Below are 27,027 nucleotides of genomic sequence, written 5' to 3'. Positions count from 1 at the left end.
TAAAGCTTGGACCATAGCACCATCTGCATGCTTTTACTTCCTGCCATAAAAAGTGTGATAATTTAAGGGGCAGTGGTGTGGGGGGGGGGGGGGGAGATAGAGATTGGATGAAGAAGTCAATGTGAAATTCAGCACAAACTATCAAGCAAGGTCTGTGGGTTACTCCTATAGTCCAGCACCTGGAAGCCACACTTTCCACACCCCTCCCAGCAGAGCAAGAGCAGCCAGGTGTGATGGGCACTGGACCTGACCAAACCGGTCTCCACCTCCACCCTCACCAGGGCTAATCCACTCCCCCAAAAGGCTGCCAAACTAACTCCTGCACTGAGGACTCGGGACCTCCATCTTCAAAGCCTCACTCCTACATCTTCAAAGCAGCACTTCTACAAAGAGACTGTGACCAAGGTCAAAATCGGAGTCTCTGACCCCTCCCACACCTCCCAGAGTAAAATCCAGAATCCCCCTTCCCAGGTGTTCTTATCTCTCTGTTTTCTCCCACATTCCTTCCCTTTTATTTCCTTTCCCCCAGTGACTAGCCCTGGCCTCGCCTTGCTATGACCAGGAGATATAATCTAATTTAAATTTAAATTTGCAAGCTAGGCATGGCAATAAATGCTTGTAATTCCAGCCTCCACTACTTAGCAAATTCAAGTTCATCCATTAGCAAGTTAGTGCTGGGTTATCATGTCTAGCGGCCACATTCAAAAGAAGCAGGGTATGGAGACACTTTTAATCCCAGTATTAGGGAGGCAGAGGCAGGCAGATCTCTGAGTTTGAGGCCTGCCAGAGCTACATAATGAGACTGTCTCAAAAACAAAAAGAAACAGTAACTTTTTTTTGAGACAGGGTCTCAAATAGCCCAGGCTAGCCTCACTCAAATTTATTACATACTCAAGAAGGTCCTGAGCTCTTGGTCCTCCTGCCTCCAACTCCAGAGTGCTGGGATTACAAGGCATGATACCACACCCAGTTTTAGGCAGTGTTGGGGACTGAGCACAGGGCTTCAGCCCTAAACCCTACTACATCTTCAGTCACAAAGTGTCTTGTAGTTTACTTGTAGCTTGTTATGGAAGATATAGTTTTATTCCCCTCCCTCCACCACCACTAATTCTTTGAAATCTATGTGAAATATCCTGATGAGACATTTTGCTTCTAACTCCCTGGCCAGAGTGTGGGGGTTTCCAGAGGGGCCACTGGCTACCATTCTAGACTGTTCCCAGCATTGTCAGAGTCGTTCCAACTTCTCGTGCTGAACCCACGGCCTCCTTTCTCTTTTCCTGGAGACATCTGGGCTGTAACAGACTATTTCTGCAATAGAAGAACACGTTCCAGGCTCCTCTTCCGAAACATCCATCTGCCTCTCTCCCTTAGGCATGAAGCCCATTCTCTTCTCTCCCAACTTTGATACCTGGTCAAGGTGACCATAAAGCCTTTCTCCAAGTCCCCAACCACAATGCCCCAGGACTTCCTCTCTGCTTCCCAACAGTCTGCAACTGTGCAACACTGCTCAACACTCTAAACTCCAAAGAAAATCATCCTGCTGTCCATCTCCAGCTGAGAACCAGCAGAATGCTTTATACCTCCAGAGAGAAGACCCTTGACAAGCTCTTGATGACGCGAAAGCTTTAATTTACCAGCCTCATCATAGACTATCATGGGGCTTGATTAATCCAGGCTGACAGCCCAAAGTGTGGGTTTATCCTCACTTTGTCATAAAGATGGTGGCACTAACTCACACTAACGGGGTCAGAAATATCGTGTCCACTGAAGAAGGGGGGGACTGAGGCCAGAAGGCCCCAGACATTCAGCCGATCGAGGCAATAGTCACAGTAACTGATTAGAGACCTCTGAAAAATACCATGCTCTGAACTGGGAGCAGAGACACACACCTGTCTGTAATCATGGAGGAGGCAAGCAGGCTGATCAGAAGTTTGAGGCCAACCTGGTCTACAGAGTAAGAACAGCTCAAAAACAAACACAAACAAACAAAAAAAAGTAACAATGACATGCTAGGAAATGGAAATTCCTAGATTAGATTCCTTCCTGTGGGTGACAGCCACAGACGTGACCACCAGAAACGCAGACCTGGCCCCTACTCTGGAATGGTTTCGTTTTCCTGTGCTTCTGTTTTCTATGTAAAGTGAGAGAGAAGGATCCCATCCATTGCAAGGGGTTTCCCCAATGCCTACTGCAGCATAAACACCATGAAGCTTCCCAAGTGTCCTGTAAAAGGCGCATGCAGACACGCTTCCTCTCTGGTAGCTGCCACCTCCAGTTAACAAAGCTCCTGCAGACCCTCCTCCCAGTCTCACCTACCAGTCCAGGGCCCGGGAACCGTGCCTCCTCTCAGTGCTCCAGACTCACGGCCACTTTGCTGCCTCAGAAACATGCAGGGCACACATCACCTCGGGGCTCTGTGCATTCTGTTTTCAGACAAAGCTGCCTCCGCAGCCAGCACATGCCTTCAATCCCAGCAGGAAGAGACAGACTGGTCTCTGAGTTAGAGGCTAGCCTGGTCTACATATGGAGTTCCAGGACAGCCAAGGCTACACAGAGAAACCGTGTCTCAAATAAATAAAAACTTACCTTCACGCCTAGCTCCAGGCCTCTGTCTCACCGGATCAAGTCTTTGCTCAAACAGTTTATTAAAGGAGGCTTCCCTGGCAACGCGTTGAAAACAGCATGCGTTTCCTTGTCCACCTGATACTCTACCCCACCAGTCTCACTCTATGACCCTGGTACATGCCTACTCTGAACACCTGACATTTGACACCAGGAAGATCTTTTATCTTTATTCAGCTGCTGTGTCTTCACTGAGTAGAACAATGCCTGGCATACAACTGGCACTCACATGCCCACTGTCTGGATAAATGAAGGTTGCAACGTGGGGTCTGACTTGTCCCCCAAAGCCCCTTGTAGTAAAAGGTTAGATCGCCACCCGTGGAGCCACTGAGAAGTGATGGCACTTTTAGAAGATGTGGGACCCAGAGGAAGGAAGTTCCCTGGGTGTGCCCTTCAAAGGGATAATGGGGGTCTAGTCCCAATGAGTCTCTCTCAACCCTGCTCCCTGTTGGCTTTCCAGCCGACGTGGGGTGAGCAAGCCTCCTGCAAGAATCCCACCACGACACGTACTGACATAGGGGCCAGGGCACCATGAAGTGGAACCTCTGAAGTCACGAGAGAAAACAAATTTCTCCCTTGGGGTTTATCACAGCGACAATACAGTAACTGAACAACATTTTCATTTCCTAAAGGAAGCAGCAAAAGAAGACGTAGTCCTTGAACACACAAGTGCATGTGGAGATGTGTATGCGGCACTGGGGATGGAAGCCGGTGTAAAAACATTTAAGCAGCATCATAAATTTGCCTACAAAGCAAATCTCTCCCCATAATTTAAAAACATACAATGATTACCTCTAAGTATATAAACTGGGGGGAGGGGTTCTATTATTAAACAACTTGAATTATTCTACTCTCAAACCTGTTATGCGTGCACTTATCTAGACTGATGAAATAATCTTTGCTTTGTTTGTTTTTCAAGATAGGTTTCACACTATCCTGAAACTTATTTTGTAGACCAGGCTGTCCTCAGACTCAGACATCCCCCTGCCTCTGCCTCCCAAATGCTGGGATTACAGGTGTGTACCACCACAGTCTGGCAGGTGAAATAATCATATTACCCATAAAAAAATAGGATGCCTTTCATTCTACTTTGGAAGTCTACTTTGTGTAAACTTCCAAACACAGGGCACGATCTTATGTTTATTTATTATTTATTAGACAGGGCCCCAGGTATCCCAAGCCAGCCTGAAACTAGCTGAGAAGGTCCTTAGCACCACACCCAGTTTATACAATGCTAGGAATGGAACTCAGGGCTTCATGCATGCTAGACAGGCAATCTGCCAGCCCTGCTACATTCCAATCTTATCCTTTTCAAAGGAAAAAAAAAATTATGTATGTATGTGTGTACCTGTTTGCCTGAATGAGTGCAGTGTCTGTGGAGGCCTGAGATACCGGATCCTGTGGAGTTGGAGTTACAGGCAGTTAGAAGCTGCTGTGGGAACTGGGAACTGAACTCTGGATTCTGAAAGAGTGGTAGGTGCTCTCCACTGCTGAGCCATCTTTCCAGCCCTGATCTTAGGACCCACTCTTCTGCTGAATTTGTACTTCACTGAGGCAAGGGAGAGTTAGGTCGCTGCTTCTCCCTCTGGTCAAGATGTTCAGTTCACCATGCGCACTCTGCACTGAGTCAGAACGAGGAGGCGATCCATGGAGGGATGGGCTCAACATACAACCCAGGAAAATCCACACAATCTCCAACTCCCTCCCAAATGGCCCCTCTCTTTCTCTTCACAATTCAGGAAGCAATTAAAGACTATCAGTGACTCTGGGCCACAGTGCCATGTCTCTGTCTACGCTCTGGTTTTCCCCTTAGGACCCACCTAACTCAGCACCAGCCCCTGTGTGGACTCAAGAACAGGACCCATGGAATCTCCTCAACCATGTGTTATGCAGAATGGACCAGAGTCATCCTCAGACCCTCCAGTGGCCGACATGGTTTCCGGAGCTGCCTTCCTGATTTATATAGCAGTTGCTCCCCCTCTTCCGTCCCCAGCAGTGATTCCAGAACAGGATGTTGCTCATAAATCTCCCCTCATGGCTTACCACCACCCACTGGCCAGCTTATTTTAACAAGAGTCATTAGTTCCCATCCCCCCTCAGTATATACCCCCTCCCCCAAAGGTCACCAAAAGTTCTGTTCCCGAGATCTTTGCCCATCAAACGCAATGAAGATGCCATACCCCAGCCAGCATGGCTACAGAAAATTCTACAATGTACTGTGAAGGAATGCCAATATATATTTTAAAACATTCTAAATCCAGGGATTAAAAAAAAAAAGGAGGGTGAGTGGAGAACATCTATAATCTGATCACTTGGGAGGAGGCAAAAAACCAGGAATTCAAGGTCATCTTTGACAAAGTTTGGGGCCAGCCTGGGCTACATGAGATCCTGTCTATAAATAGACAACAAAAACAGAGCAGGCAAATCATCAACAAAAAATAACTATTTCTAAGGGCAGAAGCTAATTCTCACTCATTTTTAAATTATTTATTTATTATGCATCATATCTAGGTAGACTGCCAGCCCTTAGAGACACAAAGATGATGTACTTAATCACTGTCTTTGCTCCTGGTAGGGAAAGCCCTCTCCGTACTGAGTCACACCCCAGACTTTGCAAGTCTTCAGTTCTTCATCTTTGGAGGCTTCTCGTTATTAAGTTTTTAGTATTCCCTCTATCTGGGCATTCCCACCTTCTCATCATCTTTGGAAACCTCAGCACAATTGAGATCCATTTTTCACAAAATATATGTGCATCTTAAGCATGGACCTGCAATAAATTCCAGACTTAGACAACAAATAGTTCAACTCTAACAAGGAGGCATGTCCATCCACGGCTACTCAGAAAGTGCAGCTGGGGCAGTGGCAGCTCACTGGTTCTAGGCACTTGAGTACGAGCCTGAGAAGCTGAGTTTAATCTCTGGATCCCACCAACTAGGAAAGATACAACCAACTATGCAGAGGAGTCCTCCAACCTCCCCATGATGCTGTAGTTTCATTCCTCAGTACTCAGAGGAGACATGTACCCAATCTATCCTGTGTTGTCTGCATCCTAACAACAAAGCATCTCCATGAGGCAAAGCCAAAGAATTAAAAATTGGTTGCTCTGACATCTGCTTTTTTTAACCTTCAAGTCACCAACAAATCATCTTTCACTCTCTTCAAAACCATGCAGAACCCACTGGGTTGTGTCCAGCCCTCTCGTGGACCTTAATTATCCCTTACGTGTCCTGTGCAATCCCATCCTTCATTCAAAACTTGACATTTAAAACCCTATCAAACTGGGTGCGAGGGTGCAAGCCTTTAGTCCCAGCACTCGGGAGGCAGAGGCGGGCAGATCTCTGAGTTCGAGACCAGCCTGGTCTACAGAGTTCCAGGACAACCAGGTGAGTATATATTTGCACAACCACACAGGTTCCCAAGGAAGCCAGAGGCATTGGATCTCCCTAGAGCTGGTATTTCTGTGCTGGGAAGTCAATTCTAGTTCTTGTTAAGAGTTGTACATGCTCTCAGCCAGTGAGCCATCTTTCTAGCCCTGAGCATCAATTCTCTACCTCCAAGAAGCCTTCCTGGATTGTTGGCCACATGTGTCCCTCCTATACATTCCTAAAAGCCCCATACTCTCCTGACAGTGATTGCAGATAAAGGAATGGATGGGTAGAGCAGAGATCAAAGGAACAGCATGTGCCAAGGCATGGGACTTGAAGGCAGAAGCCTATAGGGGGAGGGGCTTGTGAGGCTTGTAAGCTAGTCAACAGGGCTGGTGGAGGATGAGTCCTAATGGACCCCCGGACTTCTATATCACTGAAAGAGAATCACAGGGGGGTGAAATGTTCTCTGAAACTCTTATTCTAATGACATCTTTCCTAACAAGGAAAAGGGAGGGTGGAAAGAGAATGGGAGACGCTAACCCACACACAGAGGGTGGAGGAATTGCAGGGGCAATGATGGCTGCCTAGCAAAGGCTCAGAAGTCCAGATTGGGAATCACCACTGGGGGTGATGAAGCCACTCAAAGTATATACAGGGGCTGGCTCAGTTGGTGTAAGCCTGCAATCTGAGCACTCAGGAGGCTGGGCAAGATCAGGAGTTCATCCCTCTACCACATAGAGGGTTGGAAGCCAGGCTGGGCTATGAGATCTTGTCTAAAAAAACAAAAACAACAACAACAAAACTCTGTAGTACAAGAAAGAAGCAAGTCAGACTTAGGAGTTGGCAAGCCTTTGTTTGTTTGGGTATTTTGTTTTGTTTTTAGACAGTCTCATTAGTGAATGTAAAGTAGGATAAAAGGAAGTGTTAGAAGAAATCTGAGGGCCTAATAAGAGTGGTAAGTCAGGCACATGAGTCTAGATGTGTCCCATATCTGGGTGAGCAAAGCCATGACCACAGCATAAGAAAATTCAACATGCATCGCTATGCACAGCTTCGAGCATTTGCTGAGTGGGATACAACTCCTGCATGCTGTCATACGTATTCAAAGAAGCTGTGTGTTTCTGACTTTCTAGTCCTTTTCTAATCAGAGACATTGTCATCTTAGGGGAAAACACCTAACCCTGAACCCAAAGGGTGCTGAGTGTTCTGAAGAGATGAAAATTGGAGCTGGGCCCGGAGCTCGGTTGGTCAAATGCTTGCCCAGCACTGCACAACCAGATGTGGAGCCCCACATCCCTTTAATAAGAGCACTTGGGCACTCTGGAGGCAGAGGCAGGGGGATCTCTGAGAGTTCAGGACAGCCAGAACTAGCTAGCTGCAACACAGAGAAACTCCGTCTCAAAAAATCAACAACAAAACACCTGCACTTGGGAGGTACTGGCCAGAGGATCAGAAGTTCAAGGTCAGTTTCAGGTACCTGGTAAGTTCAAGGTTAGTATAGGACACTGTCTAAAAATGAAAAAATATCATATACAATCAACCACTCTCTAGTTTTCTGAATTGGTCCTTAATGGATCTCACCTCCATATACTTTGCTGAAGTATAAAGGAGCTTTTCAGTGGCGAAGGCTATGAAGACCCAAGCAAGAACAGAAATGGTAGGTAGACACTGACTGATGGAGAAGGGCCCAGCAGAAGGCATACAGAGAACCCTTGAACTTTGGGCAGCAAATTCTAACAGGCCAGCAAGCAAACTGTACCAAATTACTACTGAAGACCCCCAAATTGTCCATTAGCTTAATAATGGTACTATCAGTCTTAACTGTCTAGATGCTACCACAGAACACATCTCTCCCAGACGTACGTAGATGGTAGTCTTGGGGTTTGAGCTACAGTGTTCCTAGGTAGAGGCTCAAAAATTCTATATGATGGGGGTGGGAGGGATTTCCCCCATAGGCAGCAAGGATGCACAGATCTGAACATTAGCCCAAGGCAAGCACCCCTGCCTACAACAGACAAGACCTCTACCACCTTGAGATGCCACTGACAAGCTAGCCTGTAGAGTGAGGTATAGGTGACTTTCAGGCTTGGCTGGCCAGGAAGCTTGCCTGTGTTTTAAAGCAATTTGGTTTTAAAAGTCCAGTGAAGTCACCACATACACACAATTTTGCAGATTTTTATACCCAGGCCTTAAAATACAGTCTTCAACAGTTGGGTCAACAAGACGTAATTATCTCCATAGTAACATGCTTTGACACAAACAAGCTACCCAATTAGTAACAGAACAAAAACTTTGGATTGTTTTTGCAAGAAAGGTCAAATAAATACCCATTAGGAGCAACCTACCTCCACATCAGCTTCACTCCTCTCCATGACAGAGGCACACACACACACACACACACACACACACACACACACACACAATTAAAAATGAAGTAACTGTTTGAAAATCTGAAGCATGACATGTCAAATGTCTGATGGCATTCTTTCCCTAGCTACTGGCCCACCAGCTCCAGCAGGTGCTCCAGAGGTGCTAATGCACCCATCTCAGACCTGAGCCTCTCCAGCTCTCAGGGGCTCCTAACTTGCCTATTCCAAATGTACACTTTTGATACTGGAATTATAGGCACTGCTGAATGCATAACTTAATTCTAGTTATTACTTACTTTGAGAAAAAAGAACTATCGTGTAGAATCTGAGGGGAAAACATTGCTTCTACCTGCTTAAAATAAGGAAAAAAATTACAAATACCTACATTCTCTGGATAGTTATCTACATTAATTAATACCAATGACCTTTCAACAGGAATTATAAAATATTTTATTAATAAATCAGTTCATAAATTTATCTGCCATTTTTTTTGCTTGTTTGTTTAGAGACAAGGTTTCTCTGTGTAACCCTGGCTGTTCTGGAACTCTCTCTCTGTACACCGGGCTGGCCTTGAACTCAAGAGATCTGCCTGTCTCTGCCTCCTGAGTGCTGAGATTAAAGGCTTATCTACCATTTTAAATTATGCTAACTTAAAGGAGGGGTTGAGGGTATAGCTGAATGGTAGAGCAATGCCTAGCATGCTTAAGGACCTGAGTTTGATCCCCACATCGTGAATAATAAATAAATCATCCAGGCTCTTAATAAATTCCTCAACAACAAATGAAGTCAGTAGGGAAAAAAAAAATCGCCGGGCGGTGGTGGCGCACGCCTTTAATCCCAGCACTCGGGAGGCAGAGCCAGGCGGATCTCTGTGAGTTCGAGGCCAGCCTGGTCTCCAAAGCGAGTTCCAGGAAAGGCGCAAAGCTACACAGAGAAACCCTGTCTCGAAAAACCAAAAAAAAAAAAAAAAAAAAAAAAAAAAAATCTACTGAGCGCCAATCAGCAGGACTGCATGATGAAACAGCCTTCACTCACTGCTGGTTCTACAAGCTGGTTTTTAGAGCACAGGGGAGGGGTGTTCTCAGTTGATTGTGAACACTGGCTGCTCAAAGGGCCAGTGTAGAAAGTAGTGCATGCCTTTAGTACCAGCACTCTGCAATCTCTGAGTTCCAACCCAGCCTGTTCTACGCAGTTCCCAGACAGCCAGGGCTACGTGAAAGAGTGACCCTGTCTCAAAAAATGAAAACAAAACAACAGCAAAAAGTACTGGTTGTTCTTGCAGAGGATCCAGGTTCGACTCCCCAGGACCCACATGACAGCTCAACCATCTGTAACTCTAGTCCTGGGTGGGGGATCTAATGCCCTCTTCTTGCCTCTGTGAGCTCCAGGCATGCATGTGGTATACAGACATACATGCAGGCAAAATACCCATAAACATAAAATAATTTTTAAGGATAATTTAAGGCTGGCATTGGTGGTGCATACCTTTAATTCCAGCACTTGGGAGGCAGAGGCAGGTGGATTTCCATGAGTTCCTAGGCTAGCTTGGTCTACTTGTAGTGAGTTTCAGACCAGTGAAGGATTTGAGACTCTGTCTTAAAATAATAACAATTTTTAATTATTATTATTAGTTGTTATTTAAAGACATGCATTACCATAGCTAGTATCTGCTGGGATTAAAACAACAACAACAACCACTTAATCCTATTTTTACTGTACAGATAAAGGAACAGACTTTAGAAGGAATAATTCTCCCAGCTCTACACATCTGAGGGGTGGGAGGCGCTAGAATTCAAACCCAACTGGTTTTGAGTTTCTTAGGCCACTTTTCCCAAAGAGGTAGTAGTGGGTCCCTGGAGGCTGTAAGGAGCAATCCAGTTAATCCTTACTGTTGGTCAAAGACCCATCAGTAGTGATGAGGCCTGCTTCAAATATCCTACACCACCAACTTTGTCCCTTAGCAGTGAAGAATTTATTTTGTTTTTGCTTTTGGGTTTTTGTTGTTGTTGTTTTGTTTTTTTGTCTTTTTTTTCTTCAAGACAGGGTTTCTCTGTGTAGGCCTGGCTGTCCTGGAACTCACTCCTAGACCAGGCCAGGCTCGAACTCACAGAGATCCACCTGCTGGGATTAAAGGTGTGCATCACTGCATCAAATAATTATTTTTATGCATTTTTAAACACTGATCTGCACTCTCACCTCTGAAACACAAGGTCCCACTTAGAAGTCAGTACTCCATCCTTAAATTTAGGAAATGTCCTATCTCACGCATCAAGAGGCCACTGGGGGAAATAAGTCTCTGCCGGAAGTTGACAGACAGTCTAAAAGAGGAACAGCTGCACAGTGTAACCGTTGGGAGGTTGATTGATCTGCAAGGCCGCCACCTGGCACCTGCATGGGGCTGCACAGACCACAAGCACTCTTGGAAACACACTATCTCATGAGTGTGAAACCGTGTGTGTGTGTGTGTGTGTGTGTGTGTATGTGTGTGTGTGTGTGTGTGTGTGTGTAAACAGCTCTGAGACAGTCCAGGCAGGAGAGCCACCTCCTCCCCTTAGATTTTGTCCTTAACTAATCTTTTCCCTGCCATATGGCTCATTAGCCACCTCAGCTCCCTCCCATCCTAATCAGCTCTGTTCCTCTCCCTGGGAAGGGTGCTCCTGACGGTGGCAGCCGTCCTGAATGGATCCCCTATGAACAACCTGTTATCTAGTACTCATTAACAGTATCAGAAAGGGCAGCTGGCTCCAGAAGGATTCAACACAAATCTCTTGGAGGCAAGTCAGAGCGTGCAGCAGTGCCCTGCCTCCCGTTCCTAAGCAGCTAATGTGCAGCTGGGGTTGAGTTGAGGCCTTAGGGGTCCAATAACAGTGGGATTTAAACCCGGCACAGTGGCTCATGCCTGTAATCCCAACACTTGGGAGACTGAGGCAGGAGGATTGCCGATGAGTTCTAGGCCACCCTGGGCTATAGAGCGAGAAACTGTTTCAAAATCTATCAATAAAAATTAAGAAATTAGTTTAACTGTCTGCCACAGATTAATCAACTAATCTGTTCTTTTATCATCGACAAAATGTAATTGCATTAGCAGTTGCAAGATTGAAATGAAAATACGTGTCTGCCCAGGGTCAGTCAGGGCTAGAGCAAAACCCTGAATAAAAGAGAGTAAGAAACAGGGAAGAAAGGAAGAAAGGGAGGGAGGGAGGGAGGTCTAGGAAATACTTAGCAGAGAGGGCTGGAGAGATGGCTCAGCAGTTGAGAGCACTGGCTGCTCTTCCAGAGGACCTGAGTTCAATTCCCAGCAACCACAGGATGACCCACAACCATCTATAGTGGGATCTGATACTCTTTTCTGGCATAAATGTGTACATGTAGATGATAAGTAACTAAAAAGTGTAAAAAAAAAAAAAAAAGACTTAGCAGCATGTCTGTGCCCATTAAATGTTAGCTGCGCAAGACAATGCCCAGTGGTACAGCACTTGCCTAGGATGCCCTGAATTTTAGCTCAAACCCCATTACAAAGAAAAGTTGCTTTAGTTGGTTTATCCTTGTGGTATCTATACTCAAAACATGACTGTGTGCACTCAGCTAGTGATATGCGTAGCTAGCTAGCTGTTCTTTCCCACCCTTCCAAGGTGGATGGAGGCCTTGCATATGGTTGCACACCTTGGATGGACCATGTTTTTCCCTTCCAGGAACTCCAAGCTCTTCGTCAGCTGTGACCTCTACTCCTTTCTACAATCTTCCCGCTAGTATGGAACGCAGACTGAGGGCAGCTAGCAAACGTTTACAAAATCAAGAAAGCGTTAGAATTCTCAGGTGCCCAGGGTTAGGCCTGCTCAGTGGTGCTCAGGTCCAGTTTAGAATCTTGCAGGGTGGGACAGAAGAGCCCAGTGAGGAACCGTGGAATTTAATAACAGTGCAACCCCGAGTGTGCCCTTAGTCCACAGTAGCTCCCAAATTTTAGTTCTCCATAAAATGTGACCTTGGTGATGGTGCCTTCAACACCATAAACCGTTCCAAACACTATGCTTAAAGCTACGAGCTAAAGGTTTTGGCCACATGCAAAGTCCTGTTAACTTTGCATAAAAGAAACCCTATCCTCAGTCTTGGAGTGAAAACTTTACAATTACCTTTGGACCACTTTTGTAAACTGCTGGTTTTCTTAAAACTCAGCTCCCCACCCTGTATATAAGTTAAGAGTTTCTTCTGCTGTTGAGGGTGGAGAAGGGATTAATCTGAATTCTCAACCTTCCCAGGACAGCAGGGCTCAGAAACCTCACCACGTCCAGCCTTACTGTAGATACAAAAAAGATCCCTGCAGGCCCACCGTGCGCAGGGGGCTTTTTCCAAGGCAGGCTCCTGGATAACTAACTGCGCGCCTGCCCACAGCCTTAACAAAGATCCCCTCTAGGAAGAACAGTCAAACTTCAGGAGCGGTCCCGCACTCACCACTAGGAAACCCTGTTTTCTTTTAATTAAAAAAAAATCTAGAGGTCATCCCTCAGCTTTGTTTACAAGGAAAGAGTCCAGCGGCCCCATTTATCACCCCTGGGGGTTCTTTTACACTTCGATGTGAAAAGAGTCAGGGCCTTTTGTGATTTCAAACCACTCTGACTGCAGCCCTTTCACTTGCAAACGAAGCCCCAGCCCCCAGTAAGAACCAACTGTCAGAAAAAAATTCATTGCCTCTCCTTCCAATTATTTATCAGAGACAGGGGAGAAAACGCTTTAAGATCTCTCTCAAGGAGACGTCCCCGGTGCACCCCTGTGCACTCTGAGGCGGGTCTGCCTAGAATGGTCCTTTCCCCAACCCCACTGGGAGAGGCAACCTCCTGCTACAGGCATCCCATCTGGAACAACTTTCTCTCACTTTTCACGCTTTCCTAGAAAGCCCGAGGGGGTCTAACCTTCCAGATCCGTCAGGAATTCCTCCCTCAGGGCAAGGCGGGGATTTTCTATCAGCAACTCTCACTTGTGCTGGACTTCACAAGGAACCCATGTCCCCTTTCACCGGACTTAACTATGGGGCTTTCTTTTAAAGAATTTTAAATGTTTAAAGAATTCTAAAGTAGCTAAGAAGTCTGAAGGGGTAGGCAAGAAGCTGAAAGCGACCTGCAAGGAGAATTTGGTTTTTTTGTTTTTTAGTTTTTGAGAGAGGGTCTCTCTGTCCTCCAAGCTGTCCTGGAAGTGAATCTGTAGTCCAGGCTGGCCTCAAACTCAAAGATCCTCCACCCTCTGCCTCCCAGTACTGGGATTAAAGGCGTGTGCCACCACACCCCAAAGACTTTTTTTTTTTTTAAGTAAATATTTTAAGTTAAAGCATACCAATTTTTATCTGGGTATGGCAGCACACAGCTTTCATTAAAGTACCCCAGGGGTAGTGATGGGCAGATCTTTGTTGAGTTCAAGGACAGCTTGACCTAGTAAAGTTCCAGGCTCTCTGGGGCTACACAGTGAAACCCTGTTTACAGTTTTTAGCCAGTCATCCTGGTACACGTGTGTAATCCAGGAGATGGAGGTATGGTGGAGACCTTGATGCCAGCCTAGGCTACACAGCAAAACCATGACTCAAAAATTAATTGTAGCATGCTAATTAAGCATACGCTTTAAAATTTGCTAACCTTTACTTATTGATTGTGTGTTCATGCTTGCATGCACCGCCATACACATACATAAGGGGAAGCAACCATACACTGGATAGCTTATGAGAGCAGGTTCCCTCCCATATTGTGAGTTCTGGTAAACAAACCCAGGCTGGCATGCAACAGGCACCTTCAGCCACTGAACCATCCCTGTGGATGCAATATACACTTTTGAAAGTACACCTGGTCGACGGTGTTCAATAGTGAAGCTCAAAACCCTGGGTTCAAGCTCCAGCACCATCAAGACATAAAGAGAGAACACTGGACAGTCGTAAGCAACTACCTTCCTCTGGACTTTTGAGTTAACTTCCATTCCTCAGGAAACAGGTAATAAAATCCCAGGACTTCTCAGCCTCAGGCACTGACATCTAAAGCTAGCAGCAAGCTGGGACTGGGGGCTGTCCTGTGTGTTTGTAGGAAGCTTAATGGCATCCCTCCATGCTCCCCAAGTCCCAAGACTAACCAGCTCCAGACAATGCCAAGCAAACCCCTGGGGTGGGAAGCAAAGCTGCCCACAGCCCAGGAACCCCCACCTCTGTGCAGAAACGCATCAGGCCCCCACAGAAAGCAAACATACATGATACCGGACATACCTCCTTCCATATGTGTCCTCAAGCAGACAGCGCCCTCACCCCACAAAAAGCAGAATGCATGGTGCAGAGCCGGACCTGACACAGGAGACCTACTGCAGTGTGTGAACTTCAGACACTTAAGTCAAGACGCAAGCAAGCAATTTCAAGACATTTAAAGAGCTTCTAGGGGTCAGGTGTGGTAATACATGCCCTTAATCCCAGCACATGGGAGTCAGGCTGATCTCTGTGTTCCAGGCCAGCCTGGTCTACAAAGTGAAACCTTGTGTCTGAAAAACAAACAAAAGAGAAATCCTATCTTCAATAACTTCCTCTTTTGCTTGCTTTACTAAGGCATATTTGCTTTACTATAATAATCTATTAACACCTTGACTAAATAAATATATGCTATCTATCTTGTACCAATTTCTTTATTCTTATTCATTCTGGGACAGTCTCACTAAGTGGCTTTGGCTGGCCAGGAACTTCTTCTCTATATAGACCACCAGACTGGCCTTGAACTCACAGGGATCCGCCTGTCTCTGCCTTGTGAGTGGTGAGTGCTGGGATTAAAGGCGTGTGCCACACCACACCCAATGTTTATTTGTGTGTCTGCTGGGAAAAGAACCCAAGGCCATCGAATCTTTAAAAAAAAAATCTGTTCTTACATTTGTTTGTTTGTTGTCTGCCCAACCATGTGGGAGTCAGAGGGTAACAACTTTGGGGAGTCTGCTCTCTCCTTCTAATAAATGGGTGCTGGGGACTGAACTCCAGGGGTCAGGCTTGGCCACTGGCACTTTTATTCCCTGAGCCGCTGCCAAACCCCTTTAAATCTTTGTTTTGTTTTGTTTTCCAAGACAGGGGTTCTCTGTCCTATGTCCTGGAACTGATTCGTAGACCAGGCTAGCCTCGAACTCTTCCTCCTGAGTGCTGGAATGAAAGGCGTGCATCACCACCACCTGGCTTAAATCTTTTTTAAGACAGAAAAAAAACAAAAAAACAAAAGGTCTCCTCTGCACTGCTGGCCGGAAAGAGGCTTTTTCTGGTGAAGACCTTAGAACATGTTGGTCAAAGTGGAAATGAAATGTTAGTGTTTTTACTGCAAGTTCAAAATGTTTCAGAGCCCAAAACTCTAGTGGCCCCAGCATCCTGTGGCCTTAGTCACATACTCATTGTGCCTTTACTGATTTCAGGAATACAAGGACAGAAAACAAAGTCATGATTTGAAATAATATCCCCCAAACTTGTGAAAATCAGGGGGAAGTGGAACTGAAATTCTAACTCTGGTCCCTGAATTCTGAAGGAAGCTCACATCCAGTTTCACAGATAGGACATGTCACACAGCTAAAGCTGTTCAGAAAGAAAAGAATTTCTTCCTGCCTTAGCATCCAACGGCGTCCAGAAACATCCAGCCTACTCATTCACACCTAAGCAGATAGGGAGGCCTGGCCAGTGCGCATTACAATACACAAACAGCAACGACTAGACTAAGTCATCAGCTTCCGGGTGTCAGCATTTGTACAGCTGTGGCTGAAGGCAAAGAGGCAAGCCACATGCAAATGAACCTGAAACCACCTCCTGGCTCTTAGACTGTGTGCTCAGAATAATCTGTAGCTGACTGGCCACATCTGCCTCACAAGAACACAATTCCTCTCCTAAACGCCCACCCTCCACCCGCATAAAAAAACGTGTGCACATTATTCACAGCAGAAAAAATACAACCTAAATGTGAACAGTAAGGAAAAGACATCTACCTGGACAGCGGCATATTATTTGGCAATACAAAGGAATAAAATAAATAAATGCTACAATATACATGTACATTTGTATAAATTGCCCAGAACAGACAAAAATATTAAGCTGGTCAATGCTTGCTACCATTCATAGCTGAGGATGGACGTACCAGGGTTAACTACAAAAAAGTAACTTCATCTATTAGTGATGAAGAGATGTTCCGAATGTAGGCTGTCATGGAGTTGGGGAGATGGCTCAGCTGTTAAGAGCACTGGCTACCCTTGCAAGGACCCAGGTTCAGTTCCCAGCTCCAGCATGGCGTCCAGTGCTCTTCTGGTCTCCATGGGCACCAGGCATGCATTATATATATATATAACAAAACTATGGAGGCAAAAATATCCATATACATAAAACTAAACAAATATTAAAGAATAAAATTGGGCTGAGAGTGTTAGCCTGTATACTTTAAAAGGGTGTAAATTACGCCTCGATTAAGTTTGTTACAGAACAGTAAATATTCTATGGAAGAATGTTCTTTTTTTTTTTTTTTTTTAAAGATTTATTTATTTATTATGGATACAGTGTTCTGCCTACATGCATGCTTGCAGGCCAGAAGAGGGCACCAGATCTCATTATAGATGGTTGTGAGCCACCATGTGGTTGCTGGGAATTGAACTCAGGACCTCTGGAAAAGCAGCCAGTGCTCTTAACCGCTGAGCCATCTCTCCAGCCCCGGAAGAATGTTCTTATGGTTAGTTCTTTGTGTGATTTAGGGCAACCCCATAGCCACTTTTTATTTATTTATTTATTTATTTATTTGTTTGTTTGTTTGTTTGTTTGTTTATTCATTTATTTATTTTTGTTTTTTCAAGACAGGGTTTCTCTGTGTAGCTTTGTGCCTTTCCTGGAACTCACTTGGTAGTCCAGGCTGGCCTCGAACTCACAGAGATCCACCTGCCTCTGCCTCCCGAGTGCTGGGATTAAAGGCGTGCACCACCACCGCCCGGCTATCTATCTATCTATCTATTTATTTATTTATTTAGTTAGTTAGTTAGTTAGTTAGTTAGTTAGTTAGTTAGTTTTTCAAGATAGGGTTTCTCTGTGTGGCCCAGGCTGTCCTGGAACTCCCTCTGTATATCAGGCTGGCCTTGAACTCAGAGCCCCACCTCTGCCTCCCAGAACTGGAATTAAAGATATGTACCACACCACTCCACTCCACTCCTCAACCCACCCCCACCCCAGAGTCATCTTAAAGGTGAAACAGACCGTAGTAAAACCTGTCAAGTGAACACATGCATCCGGCTACCACCTCCTGTGTGCTTTCTTGTTTCTTTGGGAAGAATAATTTAGCGAGTACAGACAATGGTCTGGGAAGTGGCTGTGGCCATAACCAGACTGCAGCCTGTACCTCCGCTTACATCTCTTCCTTGTCCATCTCCTCCCCACTGATCTGTGCCTGGAGAAGTTCATTCTTTTAGGGTCTGACCGCTAATCCAAACCGCCCCCCTCCCTCTTGAAGGAGAATGAAGGTAACTGCAAGGCTCCCACCACCGCCTTCGATTGGGTGGGGAACTGGGGCCAGACTGCAGGTTTAAGATGCCCCAGGCACATCCACAAGCATTTATGTCCATGACCCCCCTTGGCCCAGCTTTAAGAGGGCTCTAAAAGCCCATCCATCAGTCCGTCTTCCTAACGTGTCAGAGAAGTGGGCCCCACAGCAGCTGGTTATGGACTCCCGACTCCAGTACCCCATCATGACTGTAAGCAGAGGTTACATAATTTTACTGGAAATTAATCACTACGTCTATTTCTACAATCTAATCTCCCTCCTGCCCCACCAAATTAACTGACCCTTCAGAAAATAACTCTAAAAATGATTCCCTCCTGTCTGGGATGAACCACAAACTAAACTTTGCTAGGCCCATCAAGCTGGACTGACTCATTTAAACCTGCCTGGGACAATGACACGAACCGCCAATTAGCAACGCGTTTCTTTGACACCGGAAAGCCTGCCCTGTGCCAGCAGCAGCAAGCAGCAGCATGATGCCTGTAAGGTAGGCCAGAAACTACCTCACGTGGAAAACTCTGGAACCTCCTTCACGCTCCCATTTCATATTTCCAGGTGTGGATTCTTTACAATGCCCAAACCAATCGCTATTTCAGAAAAAAACGAAGTCAAGGGCCATTAATCTCTTCCTCAGGCATGTAGGACTTCGGCGCCTGCTTTACTCAGCCTGGGAAAATCTCTCTGAATAATAGGTGCTAATCGGCCTTAACACCTTGTAGCTTCCTCCGTAATTGCGCACTCTTCTCAATTAGGAGAGCCACAGGCCTTCTGCAGGAGGGAGGTGCACTGACCAGATCAGGGATCACAAATGCATTCCCTCAGGCTCCCCAGACACTGAAAAGTTCATCTGATACACTTGCAAGTACCACCCTTCACACCCGGACAATCTGACAGAAGACTCTGAAATCAAAGCTATTGTCCTCAGCTATGAAACAAATCGTTTTTTCCTGAATATCTCTCAGCTTTATTCCGGTTCCAGTGTTGTACCTAGGCCCAACCCCCGACTATAATTTAGCACACACTATGAAAAACTTAACTTTACCTTTAAAATTCACAGAAGAAAATGAGAAGTCGAGGCGATTGATTTTTTTAAGGGTAAGAAAATGAACTCATGAGTGAAATTAAGCCAAAAAAAAAAAAAAAAAAAAGGAAGAAAAGAAAGAAAGGTTCTGCTTCAGGAAGGGGGAAAAATCAATCAGAAACTCCAGTCGAAACAGCACAATTCAAAAATAAGAAGATTGAGAATGTGGCCTGAATGTGGACTAGCTACTCACACATCCTTTTGTCCTCATCTATATGAGCCTTGCCTTCGAAGCGTGAGAGTCTTAAAGGGACTTGTGGTCCCCGTGAGGTGGCTCTCGGGTGAAGGAAGGTCAGGAAGACTTGACAACCAAGTTCCATCCCTGGAACCCACATCGGGGAAAGAAGGACTCGACTCCTGCAAACTGTCCTCTGATCTCTACACATACCTGTGGTGTGCACATGCGTGCACGTGCGTGCACGTGCGCACATGCACATATGCATGCATGCACACACGCACAAATAAATAAATGCAATAAGAAAAATTTAAAGGATGTTTAAAATATAGCTCTGTCTGGAAAAAAAAATTCCTTCCTAACAGCCTTAATTTTAATCTTTTTCTTTTGGGGGGATGGGGGGCATGTTTCAAGACAGGGCTTCTCTGTGTAGCCCTGGGTGTCCTGGAACCACTTTGCAGACCAGGCTTGTCTAGAACTCAGAGATTCACCTGCCTCTACCTCCCAAGTGCTAAGATTAGAGGCATGCACCACCACCACACAGCCCCCTTTAATCTTCTTTAAAAAGAAAAAAATTTATTAGTTAGGCATGGTGGTGGTACATACTTTTAATCTTAATCTTAGTGGGATCTTCCTTCAAAAACAAGAAAATGAGTTATTTATTTATTTGCTTTTCTTTTTCTTTTCTTTTCTTTCTTTCTTTCTTCTTTTTTTTTTTTTTTGTTGTTGTTGTTGTTGTTGTTGGTTTTTCAAGACAGGGTTTCTCTGTGTAACCCTGGCTGTCCCGGAACTTGCTCTGTAGAACAGGCTGGCCTCAAACTCACAGAGATCCTCGTGCCTCTGCCAGCCAGGTGTTAGAATTAAGATGTGTGCCCCTGGGCCTGGATATTTGAAATTATTTACATGCCCATGCCTGTGTGGAGGTATGTGAGTGTGGAGGTATGTGAGTACGGGACCCCTCAGATGCCAGAAGTGGCATCAGATCCCCGAAGCAGGACTTACAGTTTTAAGTCACCCAAAGTAAATGCTGGGAAGGAAACTTGGGTCCTCTGCAAGGGCAACAGAACATACTTCTGAGCTAACTCTTCAGCTCCATTTTAATTTTTGTTTGTTTGTTTTTCTTGTTTTGTTTGAAACATAGGGTCTCATGTAGACCAGAGCGGTGTGGCTAAAGCTGGCCTCTAACTCTGGATCTTCTTAGCCTCTTAAATGATGGAATTACAAGCATGCACCTTAATTTTCTTTTCTTTTTGTTTTTTTGAGACAGCATCTCTCTATGTAGTGTTGGCAAGCCTGGAACACACTATGTAGACCAGGCTGATCTGGAACTCACAGAGATCAGCCTGCTTCTGCCTCCCCAGTGCTGAGGTTAAAGGTATGTGCCACCACACCCAGATAATTTTCTTGTTGGTAGGAAAATTTATAATGTGTACTTAGCCAGGTATGGTATCACATGCCTTTAGTCCTAGCACTGGGGAGGCAGAGGCAAGAACTCTGAGTTCAAGACCAGCCTGGTCTACAAATCAAGATCCAGGACAGCCAGCCAGGTCGACAGAGAAACCCTATCATAAAACAAAGAAAGAAAAAAACAAAAAACAAAAAAAAAATATAGCTTTGGGCACTGGAGGCACACGCCTTTAATCCTAGTACTTGGGAAGCAGAAGCAGGTGAATCTCTGTAAATTTGAGGCCAGCCTGGTCTACAGAGTGAGTTCCAGGACAGTCAGGGCTACACACAGAGAAATTCTGTCTCAAAAAATAAGACAAAACAAAAATCCAGTAACAACAACAACATGTACATAGGCTGTACTTACAGATGGATCAAAACTGTAAAAGGTCAGAGATATTGACGGGGTTGCATGTTAGGGCACCCAGGTTGACGAGATGAATGTAGCTGGGCATCAATTATATGGAGTCAGAAAGCTTCAAGGCTTTCCTTAGAGCCAAGCCACAAAGTAGATTGGTAGGGAACAGTCTGTTGACATTCTGGGAGAGAAATGAGGAAAGCCACTTGGGAGCTCAGACTAGAAGTGATGTCCTATCTAAAAGAGCTGTGACCGATCAAACCCACATGGAGTTACAAGCCCATAGAGTACCAGGTAGTGATAGCAGGAAGGTCAACAGAGCCAGCCTGGGCTATAGGCCAGCCTGGGCTACATGCTAACAGGTTGGGATTGGAGAAATTGCTTAGTGGTTAAGTGCACATACTGCCCTTGCAGTAGACCTGAGTTCAGTTCCCAGTGCGCGCGCGCGCGCGCGTGCGCGCGCATGCATGCATGCATGCATGCATGCACACACACACACACACACACACACACACACACACAGGGCAGTTCACAAACACCTGTAACTATAGCTCCAAGGGGATCCCACACTTCTGGATCTCTCTCTCTCTCTCTCTCTCTCTCTCTCTCTCTCTCTCTCTCTCTCTCTCTCTTTCATAGACACACACACACATGCATGCAATAAATCTTTTAGAGAGAGAATGTGTGTGCTGAACCACATATATTCATCCTATGTTAGTGTGGCTATATAGCATATAAGTCCAGGGTTTCTAAAACTTCAAATTCTCAAGAAAAAATGAAGACCTAGATTGTTGGTGAAGGACCAAACAAAGCCCACATGTAGACCAGATTCACCCCACAGGCCACCAGTTTACAAATTCTCATTTAAATGAAAAAGACAGAAACCACTTCAATGTCAGCTAAGAATCCAGGCCATTATTCTTATAGATGTGAAGTAGGAAAGACCTTTGGCAGTGCAGTCAGAACCAATCTATAGTGGAGAAGACATTATGCAAAAATTCAAAACTTATGTGTAGCCAAAATTATGACCAAACCTAAAGACAAATGGGACACTTTCCACTCGGGTCTTAGAAGTCCCATGTCATCTCTGTGCTGGCAGAGGAGAATATGCAGAGTGTCAGAGCGGAATCACCTGACACTGAATTCCATAAATGATCCTCAAAGGAGAAGCAAGAAGAACAGACGGAGTCCTGAGTTTTCAGGCTCCAACCCCTCTTACTCAATAAATACTAATTGAGCTGTTTGGGCCATGGTTGTTTCTTTCTTTCTTTTAAGTGTGTTTTTGAATAGCTAGTTTAAATAACTTATTCATATTATTGGAAATTCTTTCTGCGGGTCCACTGAATTTTTCTTCAAGACTGCGTCCAAGAGTTGGTTAGTACAAACACACGTGACGAAGCAGTAGGCACACTCCACACAATGAACACTCGCCGCCACTATGTGCAAAACAGGAGGCCTAATGGGCAGGCTGGGTAGAGGAGACGAGGGGGGTAAAAGACTGAGGCGCACATAAAGACGTTTGTTTTGGCACAGCCTCAGTACGTGTTTCCTAGAACCAGTGACATACGAGCCAGTATTCTGAACACAGAATTTGATGATCTAAATAGTCGTCTCACTTTTCCCCACAGTGTATGTCCCTGATTGGCTCTGAACTTCTAATGATCCCCCACCTTTACCTCTCTAGCCCTTGAATGACAGGTGTGTACTGTCACACCCCACTAACACCCAGAGATTCGCCTGCCTCTGCCTCCCAAGTGTTGGGATTAAAGGCTTGCGCAAACACGCCTGGTTTACTTGCTTGGCTTTTTGAGACACGGTCTCTCAATGGAGCTCTGAATGACCTACAACTTTCTGTGTGGCCCAAGCTGGTTTCAGACTTCAGAGTGCTGGAATTACAGGCAGGCGGCATCTCGTCCAGCTGGAACTTCTTTGAGGATCAGATTCTAAAGTCAAATGTCACTCTAAATGTTAAATTCTTTCCAATCCTGGACTCTACACTTACCTGCTGCTGCTGCTGTCCTTGAATGCCATTGTTGTTGGTCAGTGGGAGGTGTTCATCTGGAAGAAAAACAGCAGTTGTAAGCATCAGCTCATGAGTAAATCAACTTGCAACCATCATGGAGACAGAAGTCAGAGTTCACATTTGAATTAGAAAATGGCTAAGAAATATTGTTAAAAAATTCTCACAATTCTTAGCCATTAGGAAATGAAAATTAAAACTTTTTTGAGATGCCATGTTACTCAGAATGGCTAAGATTAAGGAAACAAAAGGATTCAGGGACCCCTCATGCTTTGCTGGTAGTACAGATTGGTGTAGCCACTATAGAAATCAATGTGGCATTCTCTCAGAAAACCAGAAATAGATCCACTATGTGACCCTATTACACCACCTAGGAATATACCCAAAGAACTCTATTTCCTACTACAGAGATGCCTGCTCATCTATGTTAATCACCGCTCTGTCTACAATAGCTAGGACCTGGGAAAGCCGAGATGCTCATCAACTGATGAACAGATAATGAAAGCACGTGGTAAAACATTTATAATGGAATTCTGCTCAGCTGTAAAGAAAAATGAAATTTGCTGGGAAATGATTGAGCTAGAAAACATACTGGATGAGATAACCCAGACCCGGAAAGACAAACACCACATGTTCTCACTTATGTGTGGATCTTAGCATCAAATCTTAAGATTTGTGTGCTCAGTTAGGAGAACCCTCAGAGCACAGGAAATTAGAAAGGGACCATTGGTGGGAAGGAAAAGGAAGATCCTTTTTTTGCTTGTTTGTTTTTTCAAGACAAGGTTTCTCTGTGTAGCCCTGGCTGTCCTGGAACTCAACTTTGTAGACCAGGCTGGCCTCAAGCTCCCTCCCGAGTGGTGGGATTACAGACAGCACCCCCCCCCCCAGGACTTTAAGGGAGGGTAGAGAGTAGAACACAGGTGACATGAAGGAGGGAGAGGAATAATGGCGAGGGAGTTTAAATTGGGAGACAGAAGGAAGGGGTGAGCAGAGGAGGGCTTTGGGGAAGGGATAACCAGTACTCAGGATGTATGAAAAGCCATACAGAAACCTACGCTTACACAAACTTCCGTAGACTTATATGGAACTTAATTGGAGCCAGTGTCAGGTGTGGGATACCGTCCCCTAAGTTGCTGCCCAGTGGTATCATGAGACTGACTACCCTCCAAACAATACAGCCATTGCTACTGCTCTTGGTTGCCCACCGGAACTTCATGGTAAGAACACAGTGCTGAAGACACCCCACAATTGTCATGGGTATTGACCAGGAAGCTTTCTCCCTACAGGCTAGCTTTCACAGTCCTGGAAGGTACCATGCAGGCTGCTGGGAGGAAAAGAAAGCCTCAGTGGTCTTCCTCAGCTATGACCCCAGTGAACTGCACTAATGACTGGTATGGAAATACATGCTCACAGGTACAACAGTAGGTAAATATGCTGCAATCTATTGGTTTCTGCTTGGATTTAAGGCCTGTATAATGATACAGGAGGGAACTGTAAATCTGGCCAAGAATCCATAGTTGGGGGACTCACGGGTCACATGGTCAGATCTACTACTATGTTTGTTTGAAACAAGGTCACAATATGTAGCCTTGGATAGCCTGGTACTCACTATGCAGATCAGGCTGGTATAGAACTCACAGAGATTAGCCTGCCTCTGCCTCTCCAGTGCTGAGATTATAGATGTATGCCACCACATGCAGCAACCAACTATTATTCTCCTACGTGGACATAGTATCAAGCCGCCCTATAGATTTGCATCTCTCTACTCATAGACAACACAGCTCTCAGTCCCCATCCGTGATGTTTCTTCGTGCAGTGGATGATGGCTAACCCAGAAATTTGGAACTGGTCAAAGTACAGAGAAGAAGTTTTAGCAGAATGCTTACGCACACATGGGCCATCTGTATCTTCACACCCCCTCGCCAAGGATAGGGGTCATCACAGAAAAAGGAACAACAAACTGTAAGAGCCAGGAGTCGGGGAGGACCAAAGCAAACCAGTGTCTTCTAGACATGACAGACCATGGCACTCATGGACTCAGTGTTGGAGTTGTCTGCACACACTGTGCAGGGTCACCGAAAACATTGCAGCGTGGAGTAGAAAAGGGTACCCGAGCCCTCACCCCTAACTGAGGAGCTCTGGGCAATCAGTTTTCAAGGAGGGAGAGTTGGCGTTGAAGGGCGTGGCTGCTGGGACAGACCATACTCGATGAGTCCCACACACAGGAGAACAGGGCAGCACAGACTGAAGTTCATGGGATATCAACAAAATAAAAAGAGAACAGGAAGCTGGGGGTAGGGAGATGGGGATGGATCTGGGAGGAACTGGGGTGCTCAAAATGTATTGTATGACATTCTCAAGGAGTAAAAATATTTTAGAAAGAAAGAAAATGGTTCTTCAGTAACTTCCAAGTTGCATGATTAAAATAGTTAGCATATTTCAGAAGCCAAACATTACTATGAATTTTGAGGCTGCTACTCAAAGCCGTTTCAGAAAGGGGTAAATATTCATAGGCTTATGATGGGAAAGAGGGAAGGAAATACCATTTTTCTAGTGTCAAGTTTGTGCCAAGCATCATGTTAAGCCCTTTGAAAAGTGATGTTTCATGTAAACAGTATGATAAGCTTTCAAAGTAAACACTAATATCTCATCTTATAGGTGAGAAACGGAGTTTGAAGCTACCGACCCAAGGTCACAGGTTGTGTTAGTATCCTCAACAGAACTAAGAGGAGAAGGGGAAGGGTACTGGTACTGAGTGTGCAAGAAAACAGCTGATCTTCATGTAAAAATGCAATGCTTCAAAAAAGAAATGTAGGCCAGGCGGCGGTGGCACACGCCTTTAATCCCAGCACTGGGGAGGCAGAGCCAGGCGGATCCCTGTGAGTTTGAGGCCAGCCTGGTCTACAGAGCGAGTTCCAGGACAGGCACCAAAAGTACACAGAGAAACCCTGTCTCAAAAAAAAAAAAAAAAAAAAAAAAAAAAAGGGAGGGGGAGCTGGAGAAATGGCTCAGAGGTTAAGAGCACTGGCTGTTCTTCCAGAGGTCCTGAGTTCAGTTCCTGTCAACCACATGGTGGCTCACAGCCATCTGTAATGAGATCTGGTGCCCTCTTCTGGTGGGCAGGGGTACATGCAGATAAAACACTATACATAATAAATAAATCTTTAAAAATAATTTAAAAAAAAGAAAGAAAGAAAGAAAAAGAAATGTAGGGGGCATATGCCCCAGCCACTGTGCCATGCCTGCTGGTGCCTGGGCAGCGAAGGGGGGGGGGCACAGTGCCTCTATTAAGGGACTCAAAAATCACTGTACAACAGAGGTTGCCGGATCCTCCTGCCTCTACCTCCCACAACTTACAATTACAGGCATGAGCCACATACTGGCTTAAAATAAAATTCTTGGTGCACTCTCTGAAAATGAGACTGGATTTTAGGAAAAGACATTTGTTCTACAATCTGGGCAGGCGGCCTTGGTACTATCTGTGTGTCTAGGAATAACTTTCCGAGTAAATACCAGCAGCTGCTTCCTTTCTCTGCCTATCTATTTGTAAACTGGCTGGACTTACAATAACTTGCTTCACTGTTGCTTTTTTTCTTCAAGCATTTGTAAAGACAAAAGTGGGTTGACAAATTACCTTAATAAGTTATCACTACTTGATACAAATGGCCACACTACATGAACTCTGTAACCATTTTCAATTGCCTGCTGTGGTTACTTAACTGTTACAGTTTCTTTTCGAGATTAATCACTGGAGAGAATCCTTTCTAGTTCTCCCGGAAATGCTGATAAGGCCTTTGATGTCCCTCTGCATGAAATTTAAACTGCTAACTACAATGTTTCCACACTGGTAGACATTAGTTGTCACTCGTATCTCCTCTCCCAAAAGGCTACAATGCAGCAGATGTTACACTGCCTTTCACTCTCCCCAGAGGAGCGGTAAGGTTGTCAGGGTCAAACTTCTTTTGGAGTCACTCCTCCAGGCAGGTCTAGAGTCTTAGGCAGGATCCCTACAATCCCCAACTCCACGTCCCTTTTCATCCTCCTACCCCACCCCAGGCTTACTTTCTCCCATCTTC

The 27,027-nt window shown here is 45.3% G+C and overlaps 1 protein-coding gene across 2 annotated transcripts in view; it reads right to left on the bottom strand.

Annotated features, from left to right (window-relative positions):
- The window catches only part of Aff1 (ALF transcription elongation factor 1), a 170,808-nt gene that overhangs the window by 127,661 nt on the left and 16,120 nt on the right, over nucleotides 1-27,027 (bottom strand). For both annotated transcript variants that reach the window (XM_052735556.1, XM_052735558.1), the window contains exon 2: nucleotides 22,934-22,989. In XM_052735556.1, coding sequence (XP_052591516.1) covers nucleotides 22,934-22,962 — 29 coding nt within the window. In that variant the 5' untranslated portion in view covers nucleotides 22,963-22,989. The remainder of the gene's footprint in view (nucleotides 1-22,933; nucleotides 22,990-27,027) is intronic.

Source organism: Peromyscus californicus, unplaced genomic scaffold, assembly GCF_007827085.1.
Source record: "Peromyscus californicus insignis strain IS unplaced genomic scaffold, ASM782708v3 Scaffold_13__1_contigs__length_99412109, whole genome shotgun sequence".
Lineage (NCBI taxonomy): Eukaryota > Metazoa > Chordata > Mammalia > Rodentia > Cricetidae > Peromyscus > Peromyscus californicus.
The sequence above is the reverse complement of the archived record's forward strand: the minus strand, read 5'-3'. Positions and strand labels throughout refer to the sequence as shown.